Source organism: Erinaceus europaeus, chromosome 4 (genome assembly GCF_950295315.1).
Source record: "Erinaceus europaeus chromosome 4, mEriEur2.1, whole genome shotgun sequence".
NCBI classification, from domain to species: Eukaryota; Metazoa; Chordata; class Mammalia; order Eulipotyphla; family Erinaceidae; genus Erinaceus; species Erinaceus europaeus.
Window position 1 is genome coordinate 66488074 of NC_080165.1, and position 13921 is coordinate 66501994.

A 13921-nucleotide genomic window follows, 5' to 3' on the forward strand; every position below is an offset into this window, starting at 1 on the left:
GCTAAGGGAAGCCATAAGACCTCATCTGTGTGTACACTGCATAACACGGCCACATCATCCTTCCACAGTCACCTCTTCCTGGGGGTCTTGGGATAGTTTCCATGCCTCCTTCACTTGGAACTCATGTTTTGGGGGGAGAATAGAGAATGGGCTGAGAAGGACCACTTGGAGCTGGAGAGAATCAAGGCCCTAGGATTGGGAAATCATGGAGTTCATATCCTTCTTTTTCTTTTTTTGAAGCATTTAAAAATATTTGTTTTATGGAGACTTAGAGAAACTGACAGGGAAGTAGAGATAGAGACAGAGAAAGAGAGACACCTGCAGGACTATTTCACTGCTCGTGAAAATCCCCCCTGCAGGTGGGGACCAGGGGCTTGAACCCTGATCCTTCTGCACTGTTAACATGTGCACTCTACCAGGTGTGCCAACACCCAACCCCAGAGTTGGAGATGGGATTAGACCCCACCAATTTACCTGGGGCTGGAGATAAGGGGTTGAACCCCACACACATACCCCTGCACCCAAAGGCTATGAGCTCTCCTGTGACTGGGAAAATAGCTCAACTGGTAGAGCTATTTCATGCCTGAGGTTCCTGGTTTGATCCCAAGCACCGAGTATATTGAAGTGGTACTCTGGATTATTTCTCTTATCTCTTCTTTGCCTCATGAATATCTTTCTATATCTCATAATTACAAATCTTTAAAAAAAAAACTCCTTCTTTTGACTAAGTAGATGGTGAATCAGAAAAGTACAGAACTTGCAAGCAAGAGGTCCTGAGTTTGATCTCTGACACCTTCTTTCTCTCTCATTAATAAATAAACACGTCTTTTAAAAAAATCCTCTCCATGCATCCTTGCACTCTGGGAGGAACTCAGCAAGCCTAGTGTTACTAGAAAGACTCAGGGCATTTTGTATAGTATTCAAAACTGCACAGCAGCTGTATCAGTCAGGGTAGGCTCAGCTAGCTGCAGTAACAAACACCTGCTAAAGGCTTCTACTTCTCTACCATACAATATACGTTTACCTAGTGTACAGCTTCAACAAGTATCTAAGATCATGCTGGGGAACTCAGAAATGTAGGTGGTGGCTCCCTCTGGATGGGGTGGCTCCCTCTGTCTGGGCATAGTTCATGTATGAATAGAGGAAAAACAGTGAGAGGGGCAGGGTGGGATGGGTGCTGATGCTGAGCTTTCCAGATAAGTGGGCCCCTAGGCCTGCCGTGGGAATGTTCCAGAACCTGCAGATAGCAGTTTTCCTGTGTACCTGTATGCCATCTCTCCCTCTTTCCCTCCCTTTCCCCCTTTCTCTCCTTTTTCCCCTCCCCCCTCCCTCCCCTCCCTAACACGCCACCAGGTAGACACTCCACATCCCTCTTTCTCCTGCCCCTGGAGGCAGTGTTGTCAGATTTAGACTCAGACTGAGGATAGAATTCAGGCCTCTCAGGATGGGAAAGATACAGTCTTTGGGAACATGAGAACAAACTTGGTCAAAATGGTGTGTGCATGCATTCGTGGCTATGTGTATCTGTGTGAGTCTAGCTACTCAGGACTCATCTCAGAAACCCAGACTCTGCATTACCCAGGCATTCTTACACTCCAGCATGTGCATCGCGTGCTTGGGATGGAAGTCCTCACTTGTGGTCAAGTGCAGAGCATGGCCCAAATGACTTTACACAGCAGGTCCATCAAGAGTCCACAGCGGTCCCAGCTCTAGAAGAAGGACCAGCTTTGCCTCACAAGTACTTCAAATTTATGTCTGAGCACAGGAACCATAGTCACTGAACACCCACTCCAGAGCTGGAGAGACAGCTCACTGGGTAGGGCATCTCCATTGTCATGCACGGGACCCAACTTCAACCCAGGCACCATGTGGGGGGTAATATGGCAATGGGGGGAGCTCTGGTGCAGTCCCCCCTACCCTGCTGCCTCTTGCTCTCTCTCTCTCAATGAAAAAAAATGGCCCAGCGGTAACGCTGTGCCTAAGACTATGGTTCCACACCACATAAATAATTGGAGAGAAAACCCAGTCCAAACAGAAGAAGTAGAGGTCATGGGATCAAAACAGCCAGAGACTGCCCACTCTGTCCCAATAAGAAGGGATAAGGATATTGCAAACTGGGTAAGAAAATCCTCTCCCCTTTCAGCTCAAGGCCCTAATCCTGGGCCACTGCTCCTCTAAGCTTTGTTCTATTTTTGCTTGTCCTCCCCAGAGAGTGGTCCCCATTGGCTGTGAGGATTTAGTGGGGTCATTTTAGCACTGGTTCTGAGGCACACCCTGGATCTGGCTGGAGGCTTGCATGGCTCCCTACTATCTCCTTTCCTCTTTCCCCCTGCCCCCAGCATCTTTCTGCACTATCTGACCCATCAAACCCATCTTGCTCAGATCTGTGGGACCTGGGTCTGTGAGCCAGCAGGACCCAGTTATAGCAAGACCAGCTTCATTGCCTGGCCACAAGCTCTTGCCAGGCTCCAAGATGGGTAATGTGATGGAGGGAAAGTCAGTAGAGGAGCTGAGTAGCACGGAGTGCCACCAGTGGTACAAGAAGTTCATGACGGAGTGTCCCTCTGGCCAGCTCACGCTCTATGAGTTCCGCCAGTTCTTTGGCCTCAAGAACCTGAACCCATGGGCCAGCCAGTACGTGGAACAGATGTTTGAGACTTTTGACTTCAACAAAGTGAGCAGGGGCCTGGGCGGGGAACCCTGGGATGGAAGTGTGCATGTGTGTGAAGGAGAGGCCTCAGGCCTGACCTGTATGATACATGTTGAGGGTTTATTCTGCACTCAGGACGAAGGGCATGAAGGGCAGATGTGAAAACAAGCATCTGTTGCAAGAGTGGCTTTCTTTATGGTTTTTGAGCAGAGCACTGCTCAGCTCTGGCTTATGGTGGTGATGTGGGGGACTGAACTTCGGTAGTCCAGCCCTGAAAGGGTTCAACGAAGGGGAGTGAAATGAAACACACTTAGTCAAGGAAACTTGGAACATTTACGGAATGGAATGGAACAATGAGCATATTTATTGGAGCATACTTATACAGCAATCTTTGGCAAACTTTCCCATGAATTTGGATCCTTCAACCAATTATGCAATTATTTGTCTTATTGGTCTGAGATGATCTCTCCTTCTAATCGAGCCTGGGAGGAGGTCAGGAGCAGCTAATGGTGGCCTCTACAGCATGGAGTACACTGAGATTTTCCTCAGAGAACTGTGTTTGCAGCGTGCGTCACCACGGAGGGCATGTAGCAAATACAGAGGATTTGCCTCTGAAAGGAAGTCTGTCTCAGAATGCTGTTTTAAGAAATTTTCCACAGTTTCTCTCATGATGTAGTTTCCTACATTGAACATGGGACTTTGGAGCCTCAGGCATGAAAGCCTCTGCGTAACCATTATGCCATCTACGCTGTCCCCTTTGTTTATATCTGTCATTCCTTTGTCCAGAGGTCTGCTCAGCTCTGGCTTATGTTGGGGATGGGGATTGAACCTATGACCTCTGAGCCTCAGGCATGTAAGTCTGTTACATAACAACTATGCTAACTTCCCAGCCTGGAGTGATTTCATATTTATGTGACCATTTTAGAAAATACATATTTTTCTCTTTTTTAATTTATTTTTATTCATTATTGGGTAGAGAGAGAGAAATTGAGAGGGGAGGGGGAGGTATAGAGGGAGAGAGACAGAGTGACACCAGCAGCACTGCTTCACCACTTAACAAAACGTTCCCCTTGCAGGTGGGGACTAACGGCTTGAACCTGAGTCCTTGTGCATTGCTCAATGAGATGTACCATCTCTGGCCCCCCATGTGATTATTTTTTTCATTTGATAAGTTGAATGTGGTGTTAGGAAATGACTGATCTAATGTTCACTGAGCGCTGACTGTGAGTCAGATACTTGGGGGTTCAGAAATGAGTCAGACCTCACTCCTGACCTCGGCCTCTAGAGAAGATAGAGTGGCCGGCAAAATAGTGTAACTAGAAGCTGGATCTAACAGCTTTTTCTTGTTTTTTTATTTTTTATTTCTTTATTGGGGGATTCGACAGTAAATACAATAGTTTGTACATGCGTAACATTTCCCAGTTTCCATATAACAATACACCCCCCACTAGGTCCTCTGTCATCCTTTTTGGACATGGATTCCCCCCCCCCCCGTCACCTCCCACCCCAGAGTCGTTTACTTTGGTGCAATATACCAATTCCAGTTCAGGTTTTACTTGTGTTTTCTCTTCTGATCTTGTTTTTCAACTTTTGCCTGAGAGTGAGATCATCCCATCTTCATCCTTCTGTTTCTGACTTACATCACTTAACATGATTTCTTCAAGCTCCATCCAAGATGGGCTGAAAACAGTGAATCTAATAGCTTTTTCTGTCTCTTCCCCATGCACATCAGGGTTTACTCAAAAACGAGTGTAAATGCTTGTACATGAAGGGTCAGGTGGTGGCCAGTAAAGCATACATCTTGCACAGAGCAAGGACCCAGGTTCAAACGCCCACTCCCCACCTGCAGGGGGAGAAGGGAAAGTTTCACAAGCAGTGAAGCAGTTCTGCAAGTGTTTCTCTTCTATCTCCCCCTTTTCTTCTTAATTCTGTCTCTATCTGGTAAATAAATAATACAATTAATTTTTAAAAAGGGAGAAAAACATTTAGACATGGCAGTTGTGTCACCCCAGTGTTGGGCTGGTGCTCTGGTACAGCTCCTGGGGTGCTCATGGGACACAGGAGGGATAATGAGCAGAGAGTCTTGTTTGGGCTGGGCTGGGCTGGGCTGGGGCAGGACAGTCCCTTATGCTTGTGCTATCTTTGACGATCTGTAGACACTAGAACTGGGGTGGGCAGGGAAATCCAAGCTACTACCAGCTCCAGAATCCCCAGATCAGGTCCCAGTGTGTCTCTTCAAGTAATCACCTTGTCAAGTGGGATGAGAACTTCCTGACAGGCTACAGGGAAGTTAAGCTGGGTGAGCTAGGGTCCCTCATTTTCTTTCTTTTCTAAAATTTATTTAAGAAAGGAGACATTAACAAAATCATAGGATGGTGGGGGGGTACAACTCCACACAATTCCCGCCACCCAATCTCCGTATCACATCCCCTCCCCAATAGCTTTCCCATTCTCTATCTCTCTGGGAGTATGGACCCAGGGTCCTTGTGGGTTGCAGAAGGTGGAAGGTCTGGCTTCTGTAATTGCTTCCCCGCTGAACATGGGCGTTGACTGGTCGATCCATACTCCCAGTCTGCCTCTCTCTTTCCCTAATAGGGTGAGTCTCTGGGGAAGCGGAGCTCCAGGACGCATTGGTGGGGTCTTCAGTCCAGGGAAGCCTGGCCGGCATCCTAATGGCATCTGGGACCTGGTGGCTGAAGGGTCCCTCATTTTCACCAGCATGGCGGCCTTAAGCCTGTCATCTCCATTATCTTCCCTTCTAGCCTGGCTTATTTCCCTGTACCTGCCAATGTCTGCCAGATGTTGAAGACATTTGTTAGGGTCTTTGTTGGTTTTCAATAGCTAATCTTAACTTTATATGCAGCTATACAGTCAAGATGTGGAGCTATACAGTCAAGACATGGGAGTTGGGCAGTAGCGCAGCGGGTTAAGTGTAGGTGGCGCAAAGCTCAAGGACCAGCATAAGGATCCCGGTTCGAGCTCCCGGACCTCCACCTGCAGGGGAGTCGCATCATAGGTGGTGAAGCAGGTCTTTCTCTCCCCTTCTCTGTCTTCCCCATCTCTATTTCTCTGTCCTACCCAACAACAACACCAATAATAACTGCAACAACGAAACAACAAAAAGGGAATAAATATTAAAAAAAAAAAAAAAGATGTAGTAACATGAGAACTCAAATCTATAGCCCTGTTTTCCCCATTCTGGCTGGGCCTCCTTCTCAACTAGGGGTGCACAAACATGACTGCTGAGTATCCCTTGCAAGCTGGGGAGGGACAGCCCAGAGCTTCCTGGCTCTCCAACCTCCCCAAAGTGGGTGGGACTTCTAAGGGAAAGCTAGGGCACACAGGTTATTTAGGGTCAAGAGGCCAAAGCAGATTATGAGCTTTTGAGTTGCAGGTGCCCTGGGATCTCCTGGAGAGTGGAGAGGGGAGTAGTGTGCTCAATAGCTGGGAGGGATTACATCATCATGATGGACCCCCAGTACTAATTCTTAAACAGAAGGGAGGAAAGTAATGATTGAGCCTCAACATATTATACCCAAAATTCACTAAATAATGTCTTTTTTTTTTTTTTAAAGTCTTCTTGGCTGCCTAGTCAAGTTACTGGAAATCACACATCTGTGGCCAGGGAGGGGAAGCCATGAAATATATATTATACAACCCAAGTCATTCCTATGCCATTTGCTTAATTTCTTTTTTGGTTGTTTTCTATTTCTAAATATTTATCTTTTGAGAGAAAGGGAGGGAGGGAGGGAGGGAGAGGCACAGGGGTGTTATGGAGAAGCCCAGACTCTTTATACATGCAAGTTCTTTTTTTTTTTTTATTAATATAATTGTCACAGGGCTGTTGCTGGAGCTCAGTGCTTGTATGACAAATCCACCATTACTGGTGGCCATATTTTCCTTTCTTTTTTTTTTTTTTTTAATTATCTATTAATGAGAAAAAGTGAGAGAGAGAGAGAGAGAGAGAGAGAGAGAGAGAGAGAGAGAACCAGACATCACTCTGGTACATGTGCTGCCGGAGATTGAACTCAGGACCTCATGCTTGAGAGTCCAACACTTTATCCACTACTTCCTGGACTATTTTCATCCTTTCTCTCTCTCTTTCTTTCTTTCTTTCTTCCTTTCTTTTTCTTTTTTTTTCTTTCTATTTTGGATAGGAAAGAGAAATTGAGAAAGGAGAGGGAGATATAAGATTAGAGAGAAAGATACCTGGGGGCTGGGCTGTGGTGCACCCAGTTAAGCGATATTACCATACACAAGGACCCAGGTACAAGTCCTTACCCACCACCTGCAACAGAAAGTTTCTGAGTAGTGAAGCAGGTCTACATATATCTATCTTCCTCTCCTCCTCTCTATATCCCCTCCTCTCTCAATTTCTCTCTGTCTTATCAAATAAAATAGAGGAAAAAAAAAAGTCTGCTGGGAGTGGCGGATTAATGCCGGCACCAAGCCCCACCAATAACCCTGGAGGCAGACACACACACACACACACACACACACACACACACACACACACACACACACACACACACACACACAGAGAGAGAGAGAGAGAGAGAGAGAGAGAGAGAGAGAGAGAGAGAGACTTGCAGACCTGCTTCAATGCTTGTGAAGCATCCCCTTTGCAGGTGGGGAGCGGAAGCTCAAACCCCGGTCCTTCTGCATGGTAACGTGTGTGCTCAAACATATGCCACTGCCCATCACCCACACATGCAAGTTCTGTTTCCTTCCAGCTACACCACCTCCCCTGCTCCTGCTTTCATTTTTTTTTTTTTAAAGCTTTATTGGAAACTTAATGGATTCCAGTACAGTTGTTGACAGATGGGTACAACTGCTGATCTCTCTGATGGATGCCTGCAAAAATACTCGTACCTTTCAATATCGGTCCTTTTCCACCATCATGCTCCAGGATGCCAACATCTACCTCCCACCCCCTCCTTCCCCAGAGTCCCTTGCTTTGGTGCAACACACCACATCCAGTCTAAGTTTCACTGTGTGTTTTCCTTTACTGTCCTTGTTTCTTAAGTTCCACCCAGGAGTAAGATCATCCAGTATTCATTCTTCTCTTTTGGCTGACTTCATTTAGCATGATTCCTTCAAGTTCCATCCAAGATGAGGCAAAGGAGATTATTTTTAGCATCTAAGGAGTATTCTACAGTTGAATCTACATATGTATACTTTTTTTAGCCATTCATCTGCAATTGGGCATTCAGTTTTTGTCATATGTTACCACCACCAGTTCCATCTCAAGCCTGGTCTCCTTGCTTATGCTTTGCACACCTTGGGGCCGTGGTGCTACCTAGGACTCACTTCCTCTAGACTTCATGACTCACTATACTCACACTTACCCCTGCTACCCTGCTACAAGTTTCTGCTCAGGTTTCACCTTCCCACGGATGCCTGTCTGATCCTGGTTCTGATTCTATTTACTGGTCATATATATATATATATATATATATATATATATATATATATATATATATATAATTATTATTATTATATAGTAATATAATAATATATTACTATATTTTCCAGTCTCACCTTCCCTCACCCTGCTTCCAGTGTATCTTGTCTTCTAACACATGGTATTAAATAACTTGGCGTCTATGTACATTGTCTCTCTCCCCTGCTGGGCTGTGAGCTCCACGAGAGCAGGGAGGTCTGTCTGTTTTGTTCATTGCTATGTTCCCAGACCCAGCATGTCTAGAACATGGCAGGTGCTTAGCTGTTGTTATAGGAGTGAATGAAAATATGACAAGTCACATATTTAGTGGGTTAGTTCTTTCAGAGTGCACAGTCTTAATGATTAAAACTAAGGGCATATTTGCAATTGCTAGCGTGCCTCACACCAGCAGAATGCAGCCACGCTTTGAGCAACAGTGCTTCCTTCCATTCATTGTCACAAGTAGTGCAGTAGGGTGGTTATGAGATGGGACACAGGGCTGGGAGTTAAACCAGAGGTGTGGAAATATGGGCCCATGGACCTATTGAATATTTCTGCAAATGAAACTTTATTAGAATAACATGCCGCACCATTCATGTACATAATATCAAAACTGGAATATTTGCCATTTGGCCGTTTATGGAAAAAGTTGACCAGCCTCTGAGTTAAAAGACAGTGGTGTCCTCAGGTACAATGCTGGGCCGGCAGAGTTGGCTACACAGGGAGTGAACATGCAATACTAAGCTTAGTTTAGATTTCAGTCTGTCAGTCCTACCAGTGCACCCAAACCCAAGTGATGTAAACTGATTTTATTTCACATAAATTCCTGAATCTGAGCATAATGTCCTGTCCAGATGTGTTGTTGCTGAATATATGTCATGATGGTCACAGTGATCTCTTTATAATAATAGTTAATAATAGTAATCATAGTTGATGATGCCAGATATCATACATTTCAGGGGCATCCAGTTTGATCCCTGATGGCATGTGTAACCACAGTGGTGCTGTGTCTAATTAGAGTGGTGCTCTGGCTTCTCCATCTCTCTCCTCTCTCAAAATTAAATAGGTATCCATAATAATAGCTAACATTATTTTTCCATTTATTTGTTAGTTTTTTAAATATTTATTAAAGAGAGTGAAGGAGAGAACCAGAGTACCTGGCACATGGAATAGCTGGAGATCAAACCCAGGACCTCATGCTTCCAAATTCAAAGATCTAGAGACTATACCACCTCCCAGGTCATTTTATTTGTTATTTTTTAAGATTTAGCTATTATCAGGAAAGGCAGAAAGAGAAAGGAAGAAGGAAAAAAGGAAGAAAGAAAGTCAGAGCATCTCTCTGGTACATGCAGTGCTGGAGATCAGACTTGGGACGTCATAATTTTTAAGGCCAATACTCCAGCCACTGTGCTACCACCCAACAAACCCATTTATTTTTAAATTTTCAATTGTCTTACACATTTTTTTAAAGATTGTTTACTTGAGAGACCACAGCATTTCCCTGGCATCTGTATTGCTCTGACATATTTTGTACGGAGAGGTTGAACCCAAGGCCTCACACATGCAAGTAATGTGCACCATATACTGAATCACCCCCTTGGCTACTGTGTGTGTGTGTATGTGTGTGTGGCTGGGATCAAGCCAAGGTCTTCATACATGCAAAGCCTACGCTTTACCACTGAGCTACATCCCCAACCCCAGCTAACACTCACTGAGTGAGAGTTTACTTTATTCCAGGCAGTGCTGAGTGTTTTACACACATAGACTCATTTACTCCCACAAGGATCCATAGAGGATATTTTATTATCTATTTATTGTTGTCACTGTCAAGGCTTCAACACTCTAGGCTGACTTTTTCAGATAGACAGAAACAGAGAGACAGGGAGGGAAAAACATCACAGCACCAAAGCTTCCTTCCATGCAGTGGGGACCAGGCTTGAACCAGGGTTGAGGGCATGGCAAAACAGGTACATAACTTACCCGAGTGAGCTATTTCACCTGCTCCCCATTTAGCTTTTTTTTTTTTTAAGCTTATTTGGGACTGAGTGGTGGCTCACCCAGTAGAGCACACATTACCATACTAAAGGACCTGAGTTCAACCCCCTGGTCCTCACCCGCAGTGGGGAAGCTTCAAAACTTCATGCATGGTAGAACAATGCTACAGGTCTCTCTCCTTCTCCTTGTTACTTTCCTATCTGTCTCTGTATCTTACCCTCTATTAAAAACAAAGAAAAAGGAAGTAAAGTGGTCACCAGGAGCAGTGGAGTTGTACAAGCACTGAGCCCTAGATATAACCTTGGTAGCCAAAAAAAAAAAAAAATGTTTTATTCATTTTTTTTCGAGAGAGACTTTATACTCTGGTATATGCAGTGCAGAATAGGGGCGAAGGAACAGAACCTTATGCAGGCAAATCCTGTGCTCTACCTGCTAAGCTGCCTTCCCTAGCCAATTAAAACTTCAAAGTGAAATAAAACAAGGCCAAGAGATAGCTTACCCAGTGGAGTGCACCACACCATGCTCCAGGTCCTGGTTTTAAATCCCAGCACCACATGGAAGCACCACAGTACTGGGGGAAGCTCCAAGGTGGGTGGGAGCAACATTAAAAGCTTAGCCCAGGAGTGGTGGCATTGTATGCTCAAGACCTCAACAAAATAAAGCAAAATGCCAGTGAAGAGAGGCTATCAGTCATTCCCACTCTACTGGGGGTTAATCTGATGTGATTGGCAGTTTCAGGGGTAGGCAGGGTGGGTGAGCTAGGCACGGTGTTCAGGACTGAGTGGGGAGGGGGCTCACAGTGGCCTTGCCTCTCGCCCAGGATGGCTATATTGACTTCATGGAATACGTGGCGGCGCTCAGCCTGGTGCTCAAGGGGAAGGTGGAACAGAAGTTGCGCTGGTACTTCAAGCTCTACGACGTGGATGGCAATGGTTGCATAGACCGCGACGAGCTGCTCACCATTATCCGGGTAACTTCAGATGCAGAGGGCTGGGCTCGGGGCACCTCGGAGCCAAGAGCCCGTCGGTCTTCAGAGGCATGAAACAACCATCTCAGAAAGGCACAGTGGGACTGGAGGCCTCACTGCTGCAGAAAGCCTCTGGTTTACCTGGGTCTCAGTTGACCAATCTGTCCAAGAGAGAGGGAATTCCAAAGTCCCTGCGTAGCCCCTGCTGCTCGCCCACTTTTCGGACACCTTGGTCTTAATTCCCCACAGCCTGCAGGCTCACCAGGAGGCTGAGTCCAAGTGCGTGTTCTCACTTTCCCCAGGCCATCCGAGCCATCAACCCCTGCAATGACTCCACCATGACGGCAGAGGAGTTCACCGACACCGTGTTCACCAGGATTGACATCAATGGCGATGGTGAGGAGGCGGGGTGGGTCACAGGGCAAAAGGGGCAGGTGCAAAAGGACTTCTTGGATCCTTGCACCTGACTTTAGTCTTCTGGCCCCCTTTGCCTGCTCCCTTCATACACAGCTTGCGAGATTTTTGGCCACTGGGGAAAAGAGGACTGGGGGAAGGGGAGGCTGGACCACACGAGGGGAAACACCCCTTCCCATGCCTTGCTCTCTCTCTGCCCCAAGGGGAGCTCAGCCTGGAAGAGTTCATGGAGGGTGTCCAGAAGGACCAGATGCTCCTGGATACGCTGACACGCAGCCTGGACCTCACCCGCATCGTGCGCAGGCTCCAGAGTGGGGAGCAGGACCAGGAGGGGGCCGGTGGAGGGACAGGGGAGACCGCAGGGTGAGCACTGCGCCCAGCTGCTTCTGTGCTGGGGAGATATGGTGTCTAACCTGGCATTGTTTTTATACTAAATAGCATCTATTAGACTCAGAGAGAGGCTCAGCTGACTTCTTGGGGGGGGGGGGGAGGGTGGCGTGTGCTGGCAGCAGAGGGACCGCAGTTTCCCCCTAGAGAAGGGGAAGGGACGAGATGGTCCCTGAGCCCTCGGGGAACCCAGCCAGTGATGACTCCTTCCATCTTCAACATCCTCCTCCTCTGTATCCTCTGTTACCCCATCTGCCATCTCCCCCAGGACCCCCAGCTTCTGCACTGAGCTTTCCCAGGACTCTTAATGGGATCCTGCAGATCCTGTGGTCACTGGCCACAGTTCCCACCCCAGTGTCCTGGAGCCTGCTTCTGTGGTTCTCACTGATTTATTCCTCCCTTCAGCAAGTATGTATTGAGCACCTGCTATATGTAATGTTAAGTGTGCAAAGAAAACAATTCTCTTCCTCCAAGAATTCATAGTCTACTGGAGAAATGTGTAGACAAGTATCATAATAATAAAATATGCTAAGAGAAGTTATGGATGGATCCCTGTAGGAGCACCGGCAACTGTGAGCAAGTCTGACCCAGAGACACACCCTCACAGAGGGAGCTTTGGACTTGGAACTTGAGAGAGTTGTTGTGGTTGCTTATGGATGAGGCCTGGATGTGCATGATGCTGGTGTGTGTAGCATGTGTATGGGGAGGGGTGGCTGGGGTGTGAGGAGGGGCTTTCCTAGGTGTAAAATAGGGGAATCTTTTAGGATTTACATTTTACTAAACTTGAAACAATGAGGGGTTATCATGTTCATTTTTTTATGTTTATTTATTTTCCCTTTTGTTGCCCTTGTTTTTTTTATTGTTGTTGTTATTGATGTCATTGTTGTTGGATAGGACAGAGAGAAATGGAGAGAAGAGGGGAAGACAGAGAGGGGGAGAGAAAGATAGACACCTGCAGACCTGCTTCACTGCCTGTGAAGCGACTCCCCTGCAGGTGGGGATACAGGGCTCGAACCCGGATCCTTATGCTGGTCCTTGCGCTTCACACCACGTGCACTTAACCTGCTGCTTAACCTACACTCAACTGCCTATCATGTTCATTTTTAGGGAGCACCTTCTAGGGATCCAGTAGTAGGTTTTAAAAAGGAGGGGGAGGAGGAAGAGATGAGGGGGGGGAAGAGGAGGAGGGGGAAGAGGAGGAGTCAAAATCCCAGAACCATCTTTAAGAAATGTACATGTGGGAGTCGGGCAGTAGCGCAGCAGGTTAAGCGCACATGGTGGGAAGCACAAGGACTGGCAGCAGAAGGATCCTGGTTTGAGCCCCTGGCTCCCCGCCTGCAGGGGAGTCGCTTCACAGCCGGTGAAGCAGGTCTGCAGGTGTCTGTCACTTTCTCCCTCTCTCTGTCTTCCCCTCCTCTCTCCATTTCCCTCTGTCCTGTCCAACAACAACATCAACAACAACAGCAATAATAACTGCAACAACAACAACAAAAAAAAAAACAAGGGCAACAAAAGGGTAAATAAATAAATATATAAAAAAAGAAATTTACATGTGGGGGTCAGATGGTGATAGTGCACTGGGTTAAGCGCACATAATACAAAGCTCAAGACCAGCACAAGGATTCCAGTTCAAGCCCCAGCTCCACACTCGCAGAAAGGGGTTGCTAAACAAGTGGTGAAACAGGTCTGTAGATGTCTGTCTTTCTTTATCTCCCCCTCTATCTTCCCCTCCCCTCTCAATTTCTTTGTCCTATTTTTTAAATATTTATTTATTTTCCCTTTTGTTGCCCTTGTTTTTTTATTGTTGTTGTTATTATTGTTGTAGTTATTGATGTCATCGTTGTTGGATAGGACAGAGAGAAATGGAGAGAGGAAGGGAAGACAGAGGGGAGAGACAGTTACACACCTGCAGACCTGCTTCACCATCTGTGAAGCGATTCCTCTGCAAGTGAGGAGCCGGGGGCTCGAACCAGCATCCTTAGGTAGTCCTTGCGCTTTTTTGTCCTATAAAAAAAGAAAGAAAGAAAGAAAGGAAGGAAGAAAGAAAGAAATGGCAGCCAGGAGC

The 13921-nt window shown here is 46.5% G+C and overlaps 1 protein-coding gene across 1 annotated transcript; it reads left to right on the plus strand.

The window, feature by feature from the left end:
- Window positions 1-2473: 2473 nt before the first annotated feature.
- On the plus strand, window positions 2474-11855 carry GUCA1A (guanylate cyclase activator 1A). Its single transcript, XM_007529739.2, has 4 exons — window positions 2474-2674; window positions 10909-11058; window positions 11358-11451; window positions 11673-11855. The coding sequence occupies exons 1-4, from the start codon at window positions 2474-2476 to the stop codon at window positions 11834-11836; spliced, it is 609 nt and encodes a 202-aa protein (XP_007529801.1). The 3' UTR covers window positions 11837-11855.
- Window positions 11856-13921: the final 2066 nt, after the last annotated feature.

What these genes read in the sequence shown, in the direction of transcription:
- GUCA1A (XM_007529739.2), top strand. Translation starts at nt 2,474, where the DNA reads ATGGGTAATGTGATGGAGGGAAAGTCAGTAGAGGAGCTGAGTAGCACG. An exon ending in AGACTTTTGACTTCAACAAA is followed by an intron (nt 2,675 to 10,908) that starts GTGAGCAGGGGC and finishes CCTCTCGCCCAG; the next exon opens with GATGGCTATATTGACTTCAT. An exon ending in AGCTGCTCACCATTATCCGG is followed by an intron (nt 11,059 to 11,357) that starts GTAACTTCAGAT and finishes CACTTTCCCCAG; the next exon opens with GCCATCCGAGCCATCAACCC.